The 17904-nt window shown below is 42.4% G+C and overlaps 1 protein-coding gene across 4 annotated transcripts; it reads left to right on the forward strand.

The window, feature by feature from the left end:
• The first annotated feature begins 1084 nt into the window (after positions 1-1084).
• SERBP1 (SERPINE1 mRNA binding protein 1) lies at positions 1085-17257 on the forward strand. 4 transcript variants are annotated; one of them, XM_083867217.1, is made up of 10 exons: positions 1085-1547; positions 4499-4661; positions 5732-5869; positions 6015-6086; positions 6627-6701; positions 8377-8554; positions 12217-12264; positions 14333-14506; positions 15935-15973; positions 16798-17257. In XM_083867217.1, the coding sequence occupies exons 1-10, from the start codon at positions 1187-1189 to the stop codon at positions 16852-16854; spliced, it is 1305 nt and encodes a 434-aa protein (XP_083723343.1). In that variant the 5' UTR covers positions 1085-1186; the 3' UTR covers positions 16855-17257. The 4 variants fall into 4 exon arrangements, with proteins under 4 accessions (XP_083723343.1, XP_083723344.1, XP_083723345.1 ...); XM_083867220.1 differs by having other exon boundaries at positions 1088-1547; positions 5991-6086; XM_083867218.1 differs by lacking the exon at positions 12217-12264 and having other exon boundaries at positions 5991-6086.
• Positions 17258-17904: the final 647 nt, after the last annotated feature.

Consider the following 17904-nt stretch of genomic DNA (forward strand, 5'->3'; position numbering starts at 1 on the left):
ATTGTGTTTTGAAGGACGTGTTCAATCTGTGCCTGTTTATTATGCCGTATATATATATATAATGTTTTATGTCTATGTTTTGATAGAAAGCCTTTTGGTTATAATCAGATAAGTGTATATATATTATTATATATCAATATTATAATATATCAATATTATTTTTGATATATTAATTGATATATAATGTATCAATATTATAATAGTGGTATGCTGACATATAATTACACAAATATATTAATATTAATATTAATATACAACATTTATTATATTGTGTATTGTGTGTTATGTATTATGCATGATATATTATTATATACTATACATTACCATAGATATTATAATATACCATGTATATTTTAATATAAAATATATTATTACATATATCTATTATTATGTATATGTAATATATTTATTACTATATACTATTATATACTATGCATTACCATAAATATTATAATATACCATGTATATTATAATATAAAATATTACATATATATTATATTTATGTAATATATTTATTACTATATACTATTATATACTATACATTACCATAGATATTATAATATACCATGCATATTTTAATATAAAATATATTATTACATATATATTATTATATATATGTAATATATTTACTACTATATACTATTATATAGTATATATAGTATATATATACTCTCTATATATACTATAGTATATAGTATTATATACTATATACTATATAGTATTATATACTATACATTACCATAGATATTATAATATACCATGTATATTTTAATATATAATATATTATTACATATATATCAATACACTGTATTTATTTATACTGTATAAATATATATTTATATTTAAATATAAATATATATTTATATATATAATATAATATAATATAACGCCCCGCCCCGCGTCCCCCCCCCGCCTCCCCCATCGACTTGTCCCCCCCTATTGTTGTCAATGGTACAGCCCAAGGCGGGAAATCCCTCGCCCGCCTCACACAATGAGGGTGTAATTCCCGGCGCGGCCGCTGGCGGCGCTGCAGTTCCCGCCCGCCCATTTCCCCGCGGAAGTGCCCGGATGTGGCCGCGCCGGAAGAGAAGCGCGTCTCCTCAGGGCCCGCCATCTTGTGCGGCAGCGAGCAGGGCGCGGGGGGCCCGGTAGCATCCGCGCAGGATCCCGCCGTCGGGGGCCCATCATGCCCGGACACCTGCAGGAGGGCTTCGGGTGCGTCGTCACCAACCGCTTCGATCAGCTCTTCGATGACGAGTCCGACCCCTTCGAGGTGCTGCGCGCGGCGGAGAGCCGGAGGAAGGAGAGCGGCGGCGGCGGCGGCGGGAGCCAAGCGGGCGGAGGAGCCCGAGGGCCGGCGGGCGCTCAGAGCGGCTCCTCGGGCGGGGCAGGCGGAGCGGGCCAGGCCGGCGGCGGCGCGGGCAGCGCGGCCAAGCAGCTGCGTAGGGAATCGCAGAAAGAGCGCAAGAACCCGCTGCCGCCCTTCGCCGGCGGGGACCGCCGGGAGGATGGCGGGGGCCAGCCCGGAGCGCCGCTGCGGAAGGAGGGTGAGCCCGCCGGGGAGGCACCAAGGGGGGACAAAGGGGGCCCGGGGATCCCGCCCGCGGGGCCGGTGGCGGCGGTGGCGGCCCCGGGCTCGGCTCGGCCCCACGTGTCCCGCGCAAAATGGAGTCGGGTGTGCGGGGCGGCCCGAGCGGCCTCGGGCCCGCGGGAGGGAGAGAGGAGAACGTGGAATGGGGAATTTATCAGCGGGGAAGAGAATCGTGGAGCGGCTCATGTTGGAAGGGATCTTAAAGGCCATCCCTTCCACCGGCCCGGGCTGCTCCAGGCTCCATCCCAGCCTGGCCTTGGACACTGCCAGGGATTCAGGGGCAGCCGCAGCTTCTCTGGGAATCCCATCCCAGCCCCTCACCACCCTCCCAGGGAGAAATTCCTTCCCAATATCCCATCTGAACCGGCACATGGAATCCTGGAATGGCTGGGGTTGGAAAGGCCCTTCTCGTTCAGCCCTGCCATGGGCAGAGACACCTTCCACTAGAGCAGGTTACACCAAGCCCCTTCCAGCCTCGTATCCTGAACTTGACTCGTGTTTCAGGTGCTCCGATGGATTTGACAGGATATTTAGAATTTCCTGGGCTTTTCTAAATCTCTTTTGGGTCATTTTTGTAAGGAGAACAACATCGATAACAATCTTCTAGTTTTCATATATATATATAAAAACAATAACTCGCGTTAATTTCTAATTATCCTAAATTTCTAAGCCATCCTACGTGGAAAAACTTTAGAAAACGAGGAAATGAAAGTACAAACAAACAGATTGAAGGAAATGCTTGGGGAGTTGAGGAGGCACATGGACAGGGAGGGATGTGGGGCAGCACATGGCGGCCCGTCCCGGCAGCTCCACCGCGCCCAAACTTCAGCGCTCGCCCCGCAGGTGGGTCACAAACAAACCCAGTGAAAAGCATCCACAGGTGACCTGGGAACGAGGGAATAACAGGTTAAATGCGATTTCAACAAGCTTTTCACAAAGCACGCGGTGCTAAGTGAGAGCATCTTAATGCTGCTGCATTTATGGTACAGAGTGATGCTGGTTTTCCATTAGTTTATGCTGTTAAGGAGAGTAATCATTTTAATATATTATTTGTTTCGGAAAGTTGGTGTTGTAAATGTTATTTGAAAGCACTTTATGAGAAGAAAAATTTAGGAACTCTGTTAGAAATACTCTTTGCTTGTGGATCTCTTCCTCATTAAGGCTTAGGAATGTTTTCTGTTGTCGGGAGTCCCAGTTCACTAAACCCGCGTCCTCTGGAAGCCTTAGGGAGGTGCAGGATTCCAGTGCTGTCCCCACGAGATCCATGTGGGACATGGCAGCGACTTTGGCATCGCAGGAAAGGTTTGGGCAGCTCCTCTTCACCTCCCGAATTTCACAAGTGTGAAAAAATAAGTCGTTTTCGTGGTTTATTATGGGAGTGAAACAGAGAAAAAGTGAGGCTGCTGTTGTAGCAGCGTCGTAAACAAAGTCAATTTCCAGTTCGAAAATGTCTATTTTTGTGCGTGGCTGTTTTTTTTTTTTGCATTTCTGGCACCATAAAGGTGCTCGATGCCAGGGTTGGTTTCCTGTGTGGATGTATTTTAAGCTATTCCACTACTCCATAAGGCTGCAAGTGATTTGCCTGCTGAATTAGCAGTTCAAAGCTTGGTGATGCTGAGAAATAACTCGTATTTTGGGTTAGGCTTCAGCAAGAACCGGGTTTTTTTCTGAATGCAGGGTGTCGAACTCGAAATTCAAAAGCTCGAAATTCAAAAGCCAAGCCGTGGCTGTTCCATTCCAGTTCTGCAGCATGCCTGCTCCTCTCCCTGCTTCTCCTCCACATGGAATTCCTGTCCTGTCCTCATTGGAGAGCCCTTCTCCCAGTGCAGCCTGCTGGGTTTAACCCCTTGTTTCCTCAGGGAGCTCTGTGTGCCATGCAAACTTCATGGTAAATACAGCCTGGAAGGTGAGGGAGACATTGTTCATCTGGGTGTGTTGGCTTGGATATCATTACAACTGCAACTTCTGTAGCCCCACCCGAATTTGACATTTGCTTGCTAGGCAGGAACTTGGTTCTTTAAAAAAAAAAAAAAATTTAAAAAATTAAAAATCGGTTTTGAATTTAAAAGCTGGTCTGTTAAATTTTGGAGGCAGTGTTTTGGCAAGAAGATGGTGTAACAAAGCAACAAAGATGTTTGTTCTCATCTTTTAAAGAAGAGTAAACAAGAGTGGAAAAGAAAACTTGTGTCAGATCTTTGAGAGGGCTTGGTAAAGAAGGCAATGCTCACAGGAGGGTTTTATTTGCTATAAAAACCTTTTTAGGAGGCCCAGGCAGGGAGGAAGAGCACTGGGCAGCTCATGGCACTGTGGATTGTTAAACTATTTTAAAAAGTGCACCAGGAGGAGAATCTCTGTCAGGGAATGTGGGGATGAGGAGCCCAGTTAGTCACTGCAGGTGACACCTGTCTGTACAGGTGGGGGCACTGCTGCCCAGAGGAGTTTCCAAAAACAGAATCACAGGATCATTTAGGTTGGAAAACACCTCCAAGATCATAGAATCCAGCTGTCAGAACAGCACAGGATGTCTGACTTGGGGAGCACAGGATTGATTGTCTTAGGACCAGTGAGGTGATGCTCCCTTCATTTGGGTGTTCTTCAAATAAAACCCACCTGTTTTACCTGAAAAGTACCTTTCATAGGAAAAAAAAAATAGTAATAAAATCTTGCTTACCTTAATCTGTGCTTGAAAGTTGACCCTGTCATTTCAGCAGGGATTACTTAAGTTTTCAGTCCAACACAATTTGAAATCCTGGGTGTAAAAACGTGGCTGGGAAGAGTCAGGTGAAAGCAGAATCACTCAGTTTACACAAAAATAAAACTTCTCTTCCTGCTTGTTTGTCTGGGGGGTGTTGATATCTGTCCCAGAGCACTCCTCATTCCGTTGATGTGTCTGGCCTGATGTTTCAGGGATAAGGAGGATTGGCAGGAGGCCTGATCAGCAGCAGCAGCAGCAGCAGCAGGGAGAAGGCAAACCCATCGACAGGAGACCCGAGCGACGACCTCCCCGCGAGCGCCGCTTCGAGAAACCCGCTGAGGAGAAGGGCGAGGGAGGAGAGTTCTCCGTGGATAAGTAAGAGTTTTGTCTTGCTGATAAACAGCTTTCCCAGCTTTGGCAGCACAGGGCTGTCCCGCCTTCTGCTGCTCAGGTGAAAAAGCTGGTTGAATCAGGATTAAATTCCTGTCATGCAGAGGATAACACTTCCCTTTTCCAACTTAAGTTTTGTTTGCAAACTTACGTTTTGAGCTGGGAGTGATCTACATGAACATGTTCATAGGTGTAACTGAATTAAAGGTTTAAATCAAGATATTAACCATATTTCTGTAGCAGATAGTTCAGGAAGGGAACCCAAGCATAGCTGTTTCCTGCAGGATGAGAATTATTTGCTGTTACAGCTGTGGCTTTAATCTGCACAGCTGAATTAAAGCCAGCTAAAGTTTGTCCATGTAGGTGTTTGCACCTTGGCTGCAATGGCTTCAGACCTGGAGGTGGTGAAGCCATCTTAGATCTACATGAAATTTAAACTGTTTTGAGTATTGTGAGGCAGCCAGAATTTGAGTGATGTTCAAATATTAAAGTTTTAGTTGCAGAGTTTACCTCCTTTTAAAAGTAAGTTGATTAAAAGTGAGTTTAGTTGTTAGCATCAGTTAATTGTGTGACACAATACAAAGATTAAGTTTTGGAATTAAAGCCAGAAGATGCAAACAAACAACAATTCTGAGCATTTGTTTCCAGATTCTAAAATCATGGACCCACAGAATGGTTTGGGTTGGAAGGGACCTTAAAGGTGATCTGGTTCCAACCCATACCATGGGCAGAGACACCTTCCACTATCCCAGGTTGCTCCAAGCCCTTCCAGCCTGGCCTTGGACACTTCCAGGGATAGAGGAGTGACTTTTTAGAAATTAAGAGCCTGAACCCAGCTACAACCTAATTATCAAAGGAAAAACCAGTAAATAAAGTTCTCAAAGAGGAAGAGAAAACCACACTGGACATTTTCAGAGGCAAATCACTCACCCCAACTTACAAACAACAACCACCAAAGCAAAACCCAATAAACAAACCCCTGAAAGGGCAGAAGCCCCTGAGCAGTGCAGTCTGTCAGTGGCAGGGATGCCTGAGCTGTGTGTGTTCCGTGGCAGACCCATCCTGGAGCGGCCCATGCGTGGCCGTGGCGGGCTGGGCCGGGGCCGCGGCCGCGGGCGCGGGATGGGCCGAGGAGACGGATTCGACTCTCGCGGCAAACGGGAATTCGACAGACACAGCGGCAGCGATAGATCGTGAGTCTTCACCTCCTCCCCTCCTCTCTGCCACTCTCACCCTCCTCCCTTTCCCCTGTTGAACATTGATCTTTTTGAATCTCTGTGTCTGGACACTATAATGTTAACTCAGTTTTGTTAGTTCTGTTTCACATTCACATTTCAGCGGCCTAAAGCACGAGGACAAGCGCGGCGGCAGCGGATCGCACAACTGGGGAACCGTCAAAGACGAGCTAACGTTAGTAACCTCTCCCTGCTCACAAAGCTCTTAGCACTCTGTTAATCACCCCTAATTATGGCTTGCTGAACACCCAGATTTAGCTGCCTTTTTGCCTTTGATCTCAGTGATTTTTGCAGAGTTTAAACCCCCAGCGATTTTCTTGTAATATAAGAATAGCTTTGCTGCTCAGACAGAATTTTGGGGTGGTTTGGGAGGCCTTGTGCTGGTTTTGTAGCAATTCTTTGTTAAAATGAAACTATTCTTAGTTAATTTTGATCAGGATAAGCCTGCATTTTGTGTTACAAAAATTCAAAATCTATTTTTAATGCCCCGATCCATTTTGTGTTGGGAGGGACAGCAGGAGCCTTTCAGGAGGGGTAGCAAGGGTTGGGGAAAACCATTAGTTAAGTGAAAAGCATAGAATTTAAAAGGCACAGAGAGCACCAATCCTTATTGAAACACTAAATCCACCGTAGATCTTGATTGTTAATCTTACATAGCTTTAAAGAGGGATGAAGTTGTAAAAAAGCCCCAACTCCCAACGTTATGTAATTGCAGTGAATTGGATCAGTCAGCTGTAACTGAGGAAACGCCAGAGGGAGAGGAGCATCCGCCTGCTGATTCTGAAAATAAGTGAGTACCACCCCTCCCTGTGCTCCTGCCTTGCCTCAGAGGTGCTGCTGCATTGCCTTTAACCTCTTGCTCTTTATTTATTCCCACATCTGTTTGGCCAAACTCACATTATCAGTAGATCATCCACAGTGCTGCTGAGTGAGTGTCCTTAAAATCCTCATGTCTGGAAATTGCCTTTAAACCATTCCTTGGTATCCTGCAGGCTCTTTCAGATTTCTTTATTAATAATAATTTTTCATACACTTTGAGTTTTGGGATTGCAACTCCAAATTCCAAACCCAAAATATCTGTGCTCAGACTAGATAGAAACACCAAGGAAATGGGACAGAAATGCCAGTGAAAGGCAACTTTTTAAATTTAAGTTTTCCAGGACATCCTTGGAGACTGTGTGGCTGAGCTGGAGGAGAAAGGTTGTATCTTTCATTCTCCAGGCAGTTTTCAAAGTTCCCTGGATCTCTGCCCATCCCACTTGGACACTGTTACAGAAGGAACCAGGGCTGGATGAATGAAAGAGTAACCAGGGAGGCAGAAGGAGTTATACTGATACTGAGTTGGTGTAAAAATACAATACAGATTTTTTTATGGTAGCCCAGTATGACTAATGTTGTGTTTTAATGAGGAGAGGGCTTGGTAGAGGACTCAAAAAAATGGCAAACAGAATTTTGAAATACTTGTTCCTAATGTGTTTGCCATGGCTTGATTGCCTCACCAAAAACTTGATATAGAAAAGCATCTCCACATGGGTAATTCTTTAATTCTTTGGTTTTATGTGGATCTCTGCCCTCAATGTTTCAGCACAACTGTAGGATCTTTTACTGCTGTAAAATCTTTGCCTTGAACAAAACAAATTCTGATTACATCCCATGTCAAAAATCATTCTCTCCTGCACAGGGAGAAAAAAGTGAAATACAGTAATTTTAACATAAAACCTTTGCATTATTGTTCAAAATTTTTGGCTGCCAAATGAAAACCTTTGGAATTGAGACTTTCACGATCTTTTTGCTGCACATACACAGCATTGGTTTCCTGTAAATGAGAAATTCAGTTGCATAAACACACTGAACAATAACCAGAGGCTTCCAGTAGCTGGAATATGATCTGTTATTGAGCACAGTGGTTTTGTGTTTTACTTTAAAAATAGCCTTTGGCATAAGGTGGACGTGCTGTATCTCACAAATGAGGTGTGTGCTCACCTAATTTTTCAAATTAGCTGGAAGTAAAACTTGTTTGAATAATTGTCTTTGGTTCAACAAAAGAAGCAATTGCCCAAAGCTGCTTAAATTCTGGTTTTTAAAATACTGAAAAGCTTGAAAACTGTGGGAAGAACGAGTTCTCACTGCCTTGACATGAATGTTTATGAGAAATATATTTCAAAAAGGGGGGAATTGGAACTAAAATTGACAGTACTGTGGAGATTTGATGGCATGGGTCAGTTTTAATTTTAACATTTTGCTGTGCTCAGAGGTGGCTGGGTGTAATTTTTTTGGCACTCCCTCTAAAGGAGATGAATTTTCCTTTATGGTGGAAACGATTGTTTATATTTTCACCTCTTAAACTGCTAAACCTGTAACAAAGCTCAATTTTTAACCTGGTACCAACCAGCAGAATGATTCTGAAATTATATCTAGAGTGTAAATGGTCAGTTGTGATGATAATGTCCATGAATTCCCTGCAGAGAGAACGAGGTTGAAGAAGTTAAGGAAGAAGGCCCTAAGGAGATGACCCTGGATGAGTGGAAAGCCATCCAAAGCAAGGACCGCGCAAAAGTCGAGTTCAACATCCGCAAACCAAACGAGGGAGCTGATGGGCAATGGAAAAAAGGATTTGTGCTCCACAAGTCAAAGAGTGAGGAGGTAAACGTGCCTTGCCACGCTTGGAGTGTCCACTTTGTCAAGGTTTTATTATTAATGAGTTTTTATTAGAGTGGAAGCTCCATTCTGGGTGATGCTGACCTGTAGCTGCGAGTTTAGAAAGTGGGAACAGCATTTTTTTTTTTTTTTTAATTTATACTTTATACATTTATACATTCTTTCAGCAAAATTGAACTTGTGCAGCAGCACAAGTGGCCATTCTGACTGTGTGGTTGGGTTTGAGAGCTGAGCTGTGCCCTTAGGTTTGTAAGAGCTGCCTCTCTTTGGTGAGAGTTTGAGAGGAATGTTGTCAAGTTTGCTTTTTAAAAAAGGAAACTTGTGTTGTTTAGCATCTGTTCTGCAGTCCACAGATCCATGGTGCTTGCTGAGTGATGTCAGCTTGAAGAGAGACTGGTCATGCCTCAAAGACCTTAAACCCAAACTGTGCATCTTAAATTTGAGACGTGGGTGTCTCCTCCCTTAGTGCTGTGACACAGACAGAGTTCTGGGGAAAGGATTTGAAATGATTTAAGTGCTCCAGTGACACTCAGCATAGCTGCTCCAGAATTGTTTTAAATTTGTAGTTTCTCCTTTCAGGCATTGCATAATGTTCATTATTCTGTTCCAAGAGTGGCAAGGGGAGATGCACAAGGGAGGGAAGTGCTGAGAGCTGTTGTAATGTAATTTTGTAACGCAGGGCTGTGCTAATCTTTAGTTTTAATCTTTGTTTTTAACACTCTGGTAATATGTTAAGCAGCTTGGTGGCTGCAACTTTTGTATCCTGATGGTGCTGAGTCCTTTGCAAGTGGCTGCTCTCCTGAAATGTATTCCTGCTTTTTCACACCTTGCCAGTTTTTCTCCTGGGAGCTGGGATGTGATACAGGGTGGGGGGCACTGCTCAGTGTTCCAGTGAAAATTCCATTTCTGTTCTGACTGAGCTCACAGTGAGTTTGCCTTGCTCACAGATCAGGCTGTTTTTTTTCTTGCTGTGTGGGGTAGTTCAGTTCTGGAAATGATTGTGTGGCTGTGTCTCCTCTGAGCTGTTCACTGAAGTGTTCATTAAATGCTGCTTGGATAGAAAAGGGAATTTCAGTTACATTTAAGGATGCTGTGTACTGAAAGAATGTATTAAACAGAAGTATTTATATACTTTACCAAGATTTACTACACCTGTAGTGCTTTAAATTCCCTCAGTCTCTCTGAATCAAATTTATTTGACATTTACTCATCTGAGGGCACTTTTTTTTTTAACATAGGAACATATGGGATAGTAAAGGTGATGCTACTTGTGAGAAATTTAGAGGCTTGAAAAATCCAGACTATTTTCCATTTGAAAACTCAATCAGTTAACTAAAAAAAAAAAACCAACAACAACAAAAAAACCAAACCAAACCAAACCAAAACAAAAAAAAAAAAAAAAAAAAAAAAAAAAACAAAAAAAAACCAAAAAAAAAAGAAAAACCCAATAACAAATAAAAGAATCTGCACAAAAACTGCGAATAATCAAATTACTGCCATGGAAGACCTGACATAATTAATAGATTGTTCTATTTAAGAGGTGAACTTCTCAAATAAACAAGTGGGATATTTTTAGCACCATCACACATAAGAAGGTAACAACCTCTTGCTGCATAAGCACGAAAGTGAGGTATTAACAAATCTGCCTTTAAATTGAGCTGCTTTTAGGCTGCTTTATTGTCCAGCCAGCAGATGTGTCTCCCCATCTCCCTTGCTCATTGTTCCCTGATCCCTTGGGAAGCAGTGTGGGGATTTTCTCTCAGGATTATGGGAGAATAGCTCTATAATACAGGCCTTAGGAAAGCTTCCACTGCAGCTCATTGTGAGCAGCTTTAGAAGGCAAAATATTAAAAAAAAAAACCACCAATCACCTGCTGTTTCTTCTCTTTGTCCTTTTGGATTCTTAAGAATTAAGAAATTAAGGTTTCTGTGATTCTTCTTGGTAAGAAAGGAAATGGTGTGTGGAAGTGATTTGATTTATAGGTAAATTTTGGTTTTTAGCCCCAAATCTTCTGTTGTGTTGTGGCTGAAAAAAACTGTGTGCCCCAACAGATCTGTCAGAAATGGGAAGCATTGTGGTGAGCACCTGCATTCCTGTACCTTGAAAACTCCTTGGAGAATTCCCCAGGAATCTGGGAAAAGGGAGAATGAGGATCTGATTCTGCTCATCTGCCTCAGTCTTGGGAAAGAGCTGTTCTCCTTTTCCTCCTGCTGAAATGCTTGGCCCTTCCTGAGGTCTTGTCTCTCTTTTCCATTTGCTCTGCAGGTGCTGATAAAGTGATCTCTAAGTTCTGTCTCAGATCTTTGCTGTTTTAATCTGAAATCCAGGGTCATGAGGAGCCCTGGTCCAGTGAGCCTCTTGCCAGGACACACAGGGTTATGCCATAAAACAGATCCTCTTTTCTCTCCACCTGCTTTAGTGGCTTGAGTCTTCAATTCCTACAAAAAACAGGAATGAGTTACATTGTGGACAAAGTTACACAGGACAAATCCTAAAATTTATCCCAAAAGTGGAATCCAGGACTCCTGGAAAAACTGATCCCCGGTAGATCTCTGTCCCTCTTCAAACCTCCTCACCAATCCAGACCCTTCCTTAGAGGAGGTTGCAGTGAGAGATAAGGAAATCTATTTGGAAAAGAACAATTCATCTCCTCAAAGCTGAGAGGAATAATTCTTGAACGAAGGCTCTGCAGGAAGATTCCCATGAGCAGTGATCCAAACATCCCAGCTCTTCTCATCTCTGTGCCTTGCTGGAGACCAGCCTGCATGTGTGCTCTGTGCCAGGGCTTCCAGCAGCTCCTGGGCAACTCTTTGGTGTCCATCCACCTCAGCTTTTTTCGGTGTCCATTTCAACTTTTTTCATGTCCCTCTGAGTGTTTTTTGGTGTCCATCCACCTGAGCATTTTTTGGTGTCCATCTATCTGAGCTTTTTCTGGTATCCATCAACCTGAGCGTTTTTTGGTGTCCATCTATCTGAGCTTTTTCTGGTGTCCATCTCAGCTTCTTTGTTTTCCATCCCTCTCAGCTTTTTTGCTGTCCGTCCATCTGAGCTTTTTTGTTCTCCATCCATCTGAGCTTTTCCTGGTGTCTATCCACCTGAGCATTTTTTTTGGTGTCCATCCACCTCAGCTTTTTTTGGTGTCCATTTCAGCTTTTTTCATGTTCCTCTGAGCGTTTTTTGGTGTCCATCCACCTGAGCATTTTTTGATGTCCCTCAACCTGAGCGTTTCTTGGTGTCCATCTGTCTGAGCTTTTTCTGGTGTCCCATCTCAGCTTCTTTGATTTCCATCCCCCTCAACTTTTTTGCTGTCCATCCATCTGAGCTTTTTTTGTTCTCCATCCACCTGAGCTTTTCCTGGTGTCCACCTGAGCTTTTCCTGGTGTCCATCTGAGCTTTCTCTTGTCTCCACACTTGGCCCGTCCATCTGAGCTTTCTCTTGTCTCCACACTTGGCCCATCCATCCTCTGCCTGCACAGCTCCTCCTCCCTGTGCTCAGTGCCATCTGTACCCAGCAGCTCTCAGTGTGACCTGATTACCTGTTGTTCCTGTATGGAGTTGAGTCTCATTTCTTCCTTTTGTTTTCTCCCTTTGTTCCTTTTTTTTTTTTTTTTGTCACTTTATGGCGTGGACACACAACTGTCACCAGACAAAGGCGATGACAGAAATGCAGGGGAGTCTGCTGGATTCAAATGAGGTACTGATCCTTTCTCTCTCACTGGTGATACTGGGTGTTGACATCAGCCCCTTCAGCAGGGAGCCTTTGGATATTAAAAACTCTCCAAAATAGAGGATTTTATTGGACATGGAGCTTTTCTGTCTGTGCCTGTTGTCTCACTGTGCACCATCCAGCACCCAGCATGGTTTTAGTCCCCTTGCTCCTCATCCTGCTGAATTCAAACCTTATAAAAGTTTCTATCATCTTCTATTTATTATTTTTATTGCTGTTTTTCCATCACTGTCTGCTTTGGCTCTCTTGGTAGTTTGTTCTTCATTTTTGACAGCTTTCCCCAAGACCCTGAAGTGCATCATCACTGCATTCAAGAAGTGATCAGTTATTAAATCAGAGCACTATTAAGTCATCAATACATAGAAATTTAATGTTTCAACTTGTTCAGTAGGTCTGGCTTTATCACCCAAGTGATGGAAGAGGCTGAAGAGAATGTGCCAAATCTTTTGTTGCAGTTTTAAAAGAGCTTTAATTACTTTGGATAGAGGAATCATCAGGTTACGTAGGGAATTTGCAATTTGTTGGCTCAGTGATTATACCAAAGTCAAATTGTGAAAATACAATGATTTTTGGTAAATTGTAGTGACTTCTTTTTAAACAAAAACAGCATAGGGACAGAAATGCACAGAAATATTGTCCAAATCCACGCAGAAAAGAGAATTAACACTGTGGCAACCAGTTGTTGAAAATAGAATCTCAGTACCCTGCAGCGATAAAAACTGCAGATAAAAATATGAAATAGTAACAAAGGAATTTAAAGCATCTCTGAGGTGTTGTGTAAAGTTTTACAGAGTGCTGGTGTTAGGTTTGAGTGCTGCCATGTCAGGCTGAGGTGTGGAATGACTTTTCTTTCTTGAGACAAACTTCCTGAGTTTGGCAAAGAGATTTCCAAGGGAAAGGGGGTGTAGAGTGAAATAAATATATAACTACAGCAGAAAAGTCAATTGGAGTTGGGAAACTTGAGCCTGCACATGGAAGTTGTGTAGGAAAAGCAGGGAATTGATGATTGCTGTGCCAGGAGTTGGGGGCTTGGAGAGAAGGGGAAGGTGTTGGACGTTGTCATGTTTCCAAAACACTCTGGTTGAGCTGTAATAGGCAAGGTTTTTACATTTTTTTATATTATCCTAGATGCCAAAAACTGGCTTGCACATGGAAACAATATTTGTGTGAAATAAGAGAAATAATTGCTTTAAAAACACCTGGTGGGGTTCAGGAATTTTCCAAGGTGCTGAATAACAACATTGTTGGTGTTTGTAATTCCTGGAAGCATCTCTTGCTCCTCCAGGCTCAGGTTTCCACCAAAGGCACTGGGAACAAACCAGTAAGAGAAATATCATGGCCAAGGTGCTGAGATCCACATTTTCCACTGTTGGGTCTGGTTTTGTTTTAGCTCCTTCAATTCTTTGTGTTTGAGCTTTTTGTGCCTCATTTGCTGTGACAGTGATTGCAGAGCACTGAGGGATTCTCAGCAGATCCCTGCTCTTAAGGATTTATCAAGGGCTAAAGCAAATGAAGTGCAAATCCTCAGGGAGCACAATAAGAGTGAGTGACCAAGAGTGGAAAAAGAATGGAAAGAATTGATGGAATCAGGACACAAAATGAGAATTGTTAAAGCATGAGATTCTCTACTGGCTTGGTGATGGTCAGTCTGGTCTGGGATAAGGAAAATGGATGGGATTTCCATCAGAATTGCTCTGATGGAATTTTGGGGAGGATTTCTCTGTGGAAAGGGTGGTCAGGCATTGGAAGGAGCTGTCCAGGGAGGCATTGGAAGGACTGAATATGGGCTGGTGACAAGGTGGGGATTGGGCTCAGGTTGGACTCAATCCTACAGGACTTTTCCAGTGAAACAATGAATTATCTCGGAAAGGCAAACCACTTTGATTGCTAAGAAATCTCAAGTTTCCTGAGTCTCTCCAGGCCGTGGACAGTCAGAGCTGGGCAGGGTGTGCTGTGGCAGCCAGAGCACAGCTCCAGGTGCCCAGGAGGGAATTTTAGTGCCGTTTTCTCTCTGATGGAGAACCTCTCCTGGCAGGCCCACGCTGAGGACTCGGTAATGGATCACCACTTCCGCAAGCCCGCCAACGACATCACATCCCAGCTGGAGATCAACTTTGGAGACCTGGGCCGCCCCGGGCGCGGCGGCAGAGGGGGCAGAGGGGGCCGGGGCCGCGGGGGCCGCGCCAGCCGCGGGGGCAGGACCGACAAGGTGAGCACCACCATCATCCCACCTGGGAAATCTGCTTCGTTCCCTGCTGGATCTCCTCTTTTCTGAGGGAAAAACTGCTGCTTCTGCTCTGACAACAAACCACGTTTTAAACCCTGTAGCGTTGTGTCCAGGGAGGGAAACAGACAAAGCAAGTCTCTGTTTTGTTAAACATGAGAGTCCATTTTATTTTCACGAGAGAACAGGGGTGACAAGGTGGTGGGGTTTTTGTCAGGTGTTATAAGGAAAGAGTATTAGGATTTGGGTCAAGGGAGGAGATAACATAAGGAGAGTAAAATCAGATTTCAGCTTCTTCAAAATGGGAAGATTCCAGAAAACTATTGTGTGGCTACCGTGGTCATCCTGTCCAGGGAGGTGCAGCCACTGGCAGGGAAACAGAAAAAATAAGTTTTCTTAAACATGAGAGTCCCATTTTATTTCCACCCCCAAGCCAAGAGAGAGCAGGGGCAGGGTGGTGGGGTTTTATCAAGTATTGCAGGGAAGAAGTTTTAGAGTTTGGGTCAAGGGAGTACAGAACACAAGGAGAGTAAGATCAGATTTCAGCTTCCTCAAAATGGGAAGATTCCACAAAACCAGAGTGAAAATCCTTTTGTGCAGAGTTTACTTCAGACCAAGCTGTTAGGACAAAAGGGTGAACGTTTTAACAATGTTGTCATCAAACACAAAAAAAAAAAAAAGGGAGGGTGAATTTTTAAAAACTGCCTCTCTTTGTGTCTAAACCTAAAAAATGACTTTTCCAGTGTGGACAGGTCTGAATGTACCATGAGCTGGCTCAGCTGCTGTGCCAGAGCAGAGGCACAAGTGCTGGCCTGGTTTATTTTCAGCCACTGTGTGTGCACTGTGACCTGCTGGGGGTGAAGGACTGGTTGTACAGCTGCATGTCTGGTCTTGAGCCTGAGGAATTCACATTTTCCAGTTGGAAACAGGGCTCTTACTGGTTTTTTTTTTCTCTAGCCACCAGTAATGTTTTTCCCCTTTTTTTGGTGTTAAGGCACCAGGGGAATACCCTGGAAAAATACTGAATGGGCTTTGAGAGAGAATATGTGAAGTTCAAGCACTGTAATGTATCTATAGTGAAAATTTGATTTGTCATCAATCACTTGCCTTAAAGGCATCAATCAAATTGTTACTGATTGGAAAATGAGCTCAGTCTGTGTGCTGTGGTTTTCTTCACACAAGTTTGCTCCTTTTGGTCCCTTCTAGCAGACACAGACTTTAAAAATTTTAATTTATTACTTGGGAAGGTCTCTCCTGACAACAAAATCAGAATATTTTAAGGAATTAATTAATTAAAATCAAACAGGAATGGTTTGCTTTATGTTATTTCACTAATACTCTTCAAGAATGCTGCCATAAAGTAATTCCAACCTTTCCTGCACCTAATTTTGTGTTGTCTGTGTTTCCTTGCAGTTGGTCAAGGAGTTTGATGTGATCCACACGCCCAACCAGGTGGGTGAGCTCTGCCTGTGCATTCCCTGGGATCAGGGAGCAAAAATTCCCTTTTTTTTTTGGCTTTTTCTGCTCTTGTGTGCTGAGCAACTGGAGATGCTGAGCCTGTAGCTCAAACCCTGTTATTACTTTTTAATTCTGGGTTTGTGGCCTGTGGAGTCTTAGGCAAGGCAGAGACTCTGCAGGTGTTGATGCAAGTCTCATTTTAAATGTATTTCTTGGTAAATTAATATCATGAGGGGAAGTTCCACTATCTTGGCTCTTCCCATTTTTCTCCAAGGACCAAATGAAGAGTATGAAATTCTTAATTTCTGCACTAGTTTTTAGATGAGGTGCAGAGCTTTTCAAAAAACTCTGTTGAAAACTACTGAGGAGATCCTTGGTTAATGCATGAATTTTTTAGGGCTGAAAATTTAGCACAAAAAAATTTACTTTTATCAACATCTGGTTTCTGAATGGGAAAAACTAAACATGAAAAACTTAATTAGTGCTCCAGACTTTTTCTGGAATATTTCAGTTGTGTCCCTCAATAAGGATTGGTCCATGGCAGGAGGTTGGAATTCCATGGTGTCCTTAAGGTCCCTTCCAACCCAGATCATTCTAAAATCTCTTTAAATTAAAAAAAAAAATTGTGCAATAATGATCTGCAAAGATCAATTTGCCTACAATTCCTCTCTAGATAACTTGGATTAAAAAAAAAATTATAGAGGAGGGTTTGTAATCCTTGGAATAAATAAAAAAATAGATGTTTTTATAGTAATTTCTCCAGCCTAAAGTGCCAGCTCTTCCTCAAGGCAATAACTCTGTGATGTTTCTCTTTTCAGTCAAGTGCTTCTGCTCCTGACGTAGATGACCCAGAGGCTTTCCCAGCTCTGTCCTAAACTGGATGTCATAAAAAAAAAAAAAAAAAAAAAAGCCAACCCTGCCCTGGTCGGGCCTTCCTCTCCGAGGCTTGCATGCTTAAGGATCCTAAAACAACTAAGAAATTGAAAAAAAAACAAAAGAGAAAAAAAAAAAAAAAAAAAAAAAAAAAGAGACTGTCATTCATACCATTCACACCTAAAGACTGAATTTTATCTGTTTTGAAAATGAACTTCTCTCGCTACACAGAAGCAACAAATATGGTAGTCAAGTTTTGTATTTAGAAATGTAATGGTAGCAGGGATGTTTTCATAATTTTTTCAGAGATTATGCATTCTTCATGGATACTTTTTTGTATTGCTGCTTGAAAATATGCGTTTCCAAACTTGAAATATAGGTGTGAACAGTGTGTACCAGTTCAAAGCTTTCCCTTCATTTGTGTTCATTTTTATTTTTATTTTTTTTTAATTCAGGATTTTAGACTTTTCCCCTCCCTTTCCTCCTCCCCACAAAACTCCCATATTAGGTTTTAATTATTGCACACTACTTCAGTTTCCTTTTTCTCAGCCCATGGAATCTGTGGAATATTAATTTGGCAGATTGCTAGTGCTGTATGGAATGAACTCCTGGAGTACTCAAGTTTTAGTGCTTTATTTCCAACATGAAAAAAAAAAAAACAGTCATTTTTATTTTATTTTATTTTTTTTTTCATCTCTGCTGGGTAGTTTGTTTACACAAAAATCTTTCTAGGAAATTGAAAGCAGATGCTTGAAATCAAGATTCAGAGCACATTGGTTTATGATTCAATACCTGTGTATGGATCCAGCAATGAGGTAACTGGTCTGAAAACCAGGTTTTTTAAAATTCCTGTAATCCCACCTTTCACTCCCCCTTTGGACCTTTATTCCCTCCTCCTCCTTTCCTTCAACAGAACAAGATGCTTTGTTGGCAAAAAAAAAAAAAAAAAAAAAAAAAAGAGAAAAAGAAAAAAAAAAAGAAAGAGTTTTAAAATTACTTTTGCTTTTTGTTTGAGAGGATACCCTGAGATTGGGGGAATTCCTGTTGTTGGA

Source organism: Zosterops lateralis (assembly GCF_965231275.1).
Source record: "Zosterops lateralis genome assembly, chromosome: 9".
Taxonomy (NCBI): Eukaryota; Metazoa; Chordata; class Aves; order Passeriformes; family Zosteropidae; genus Zosterops; species Zosterops lateralis.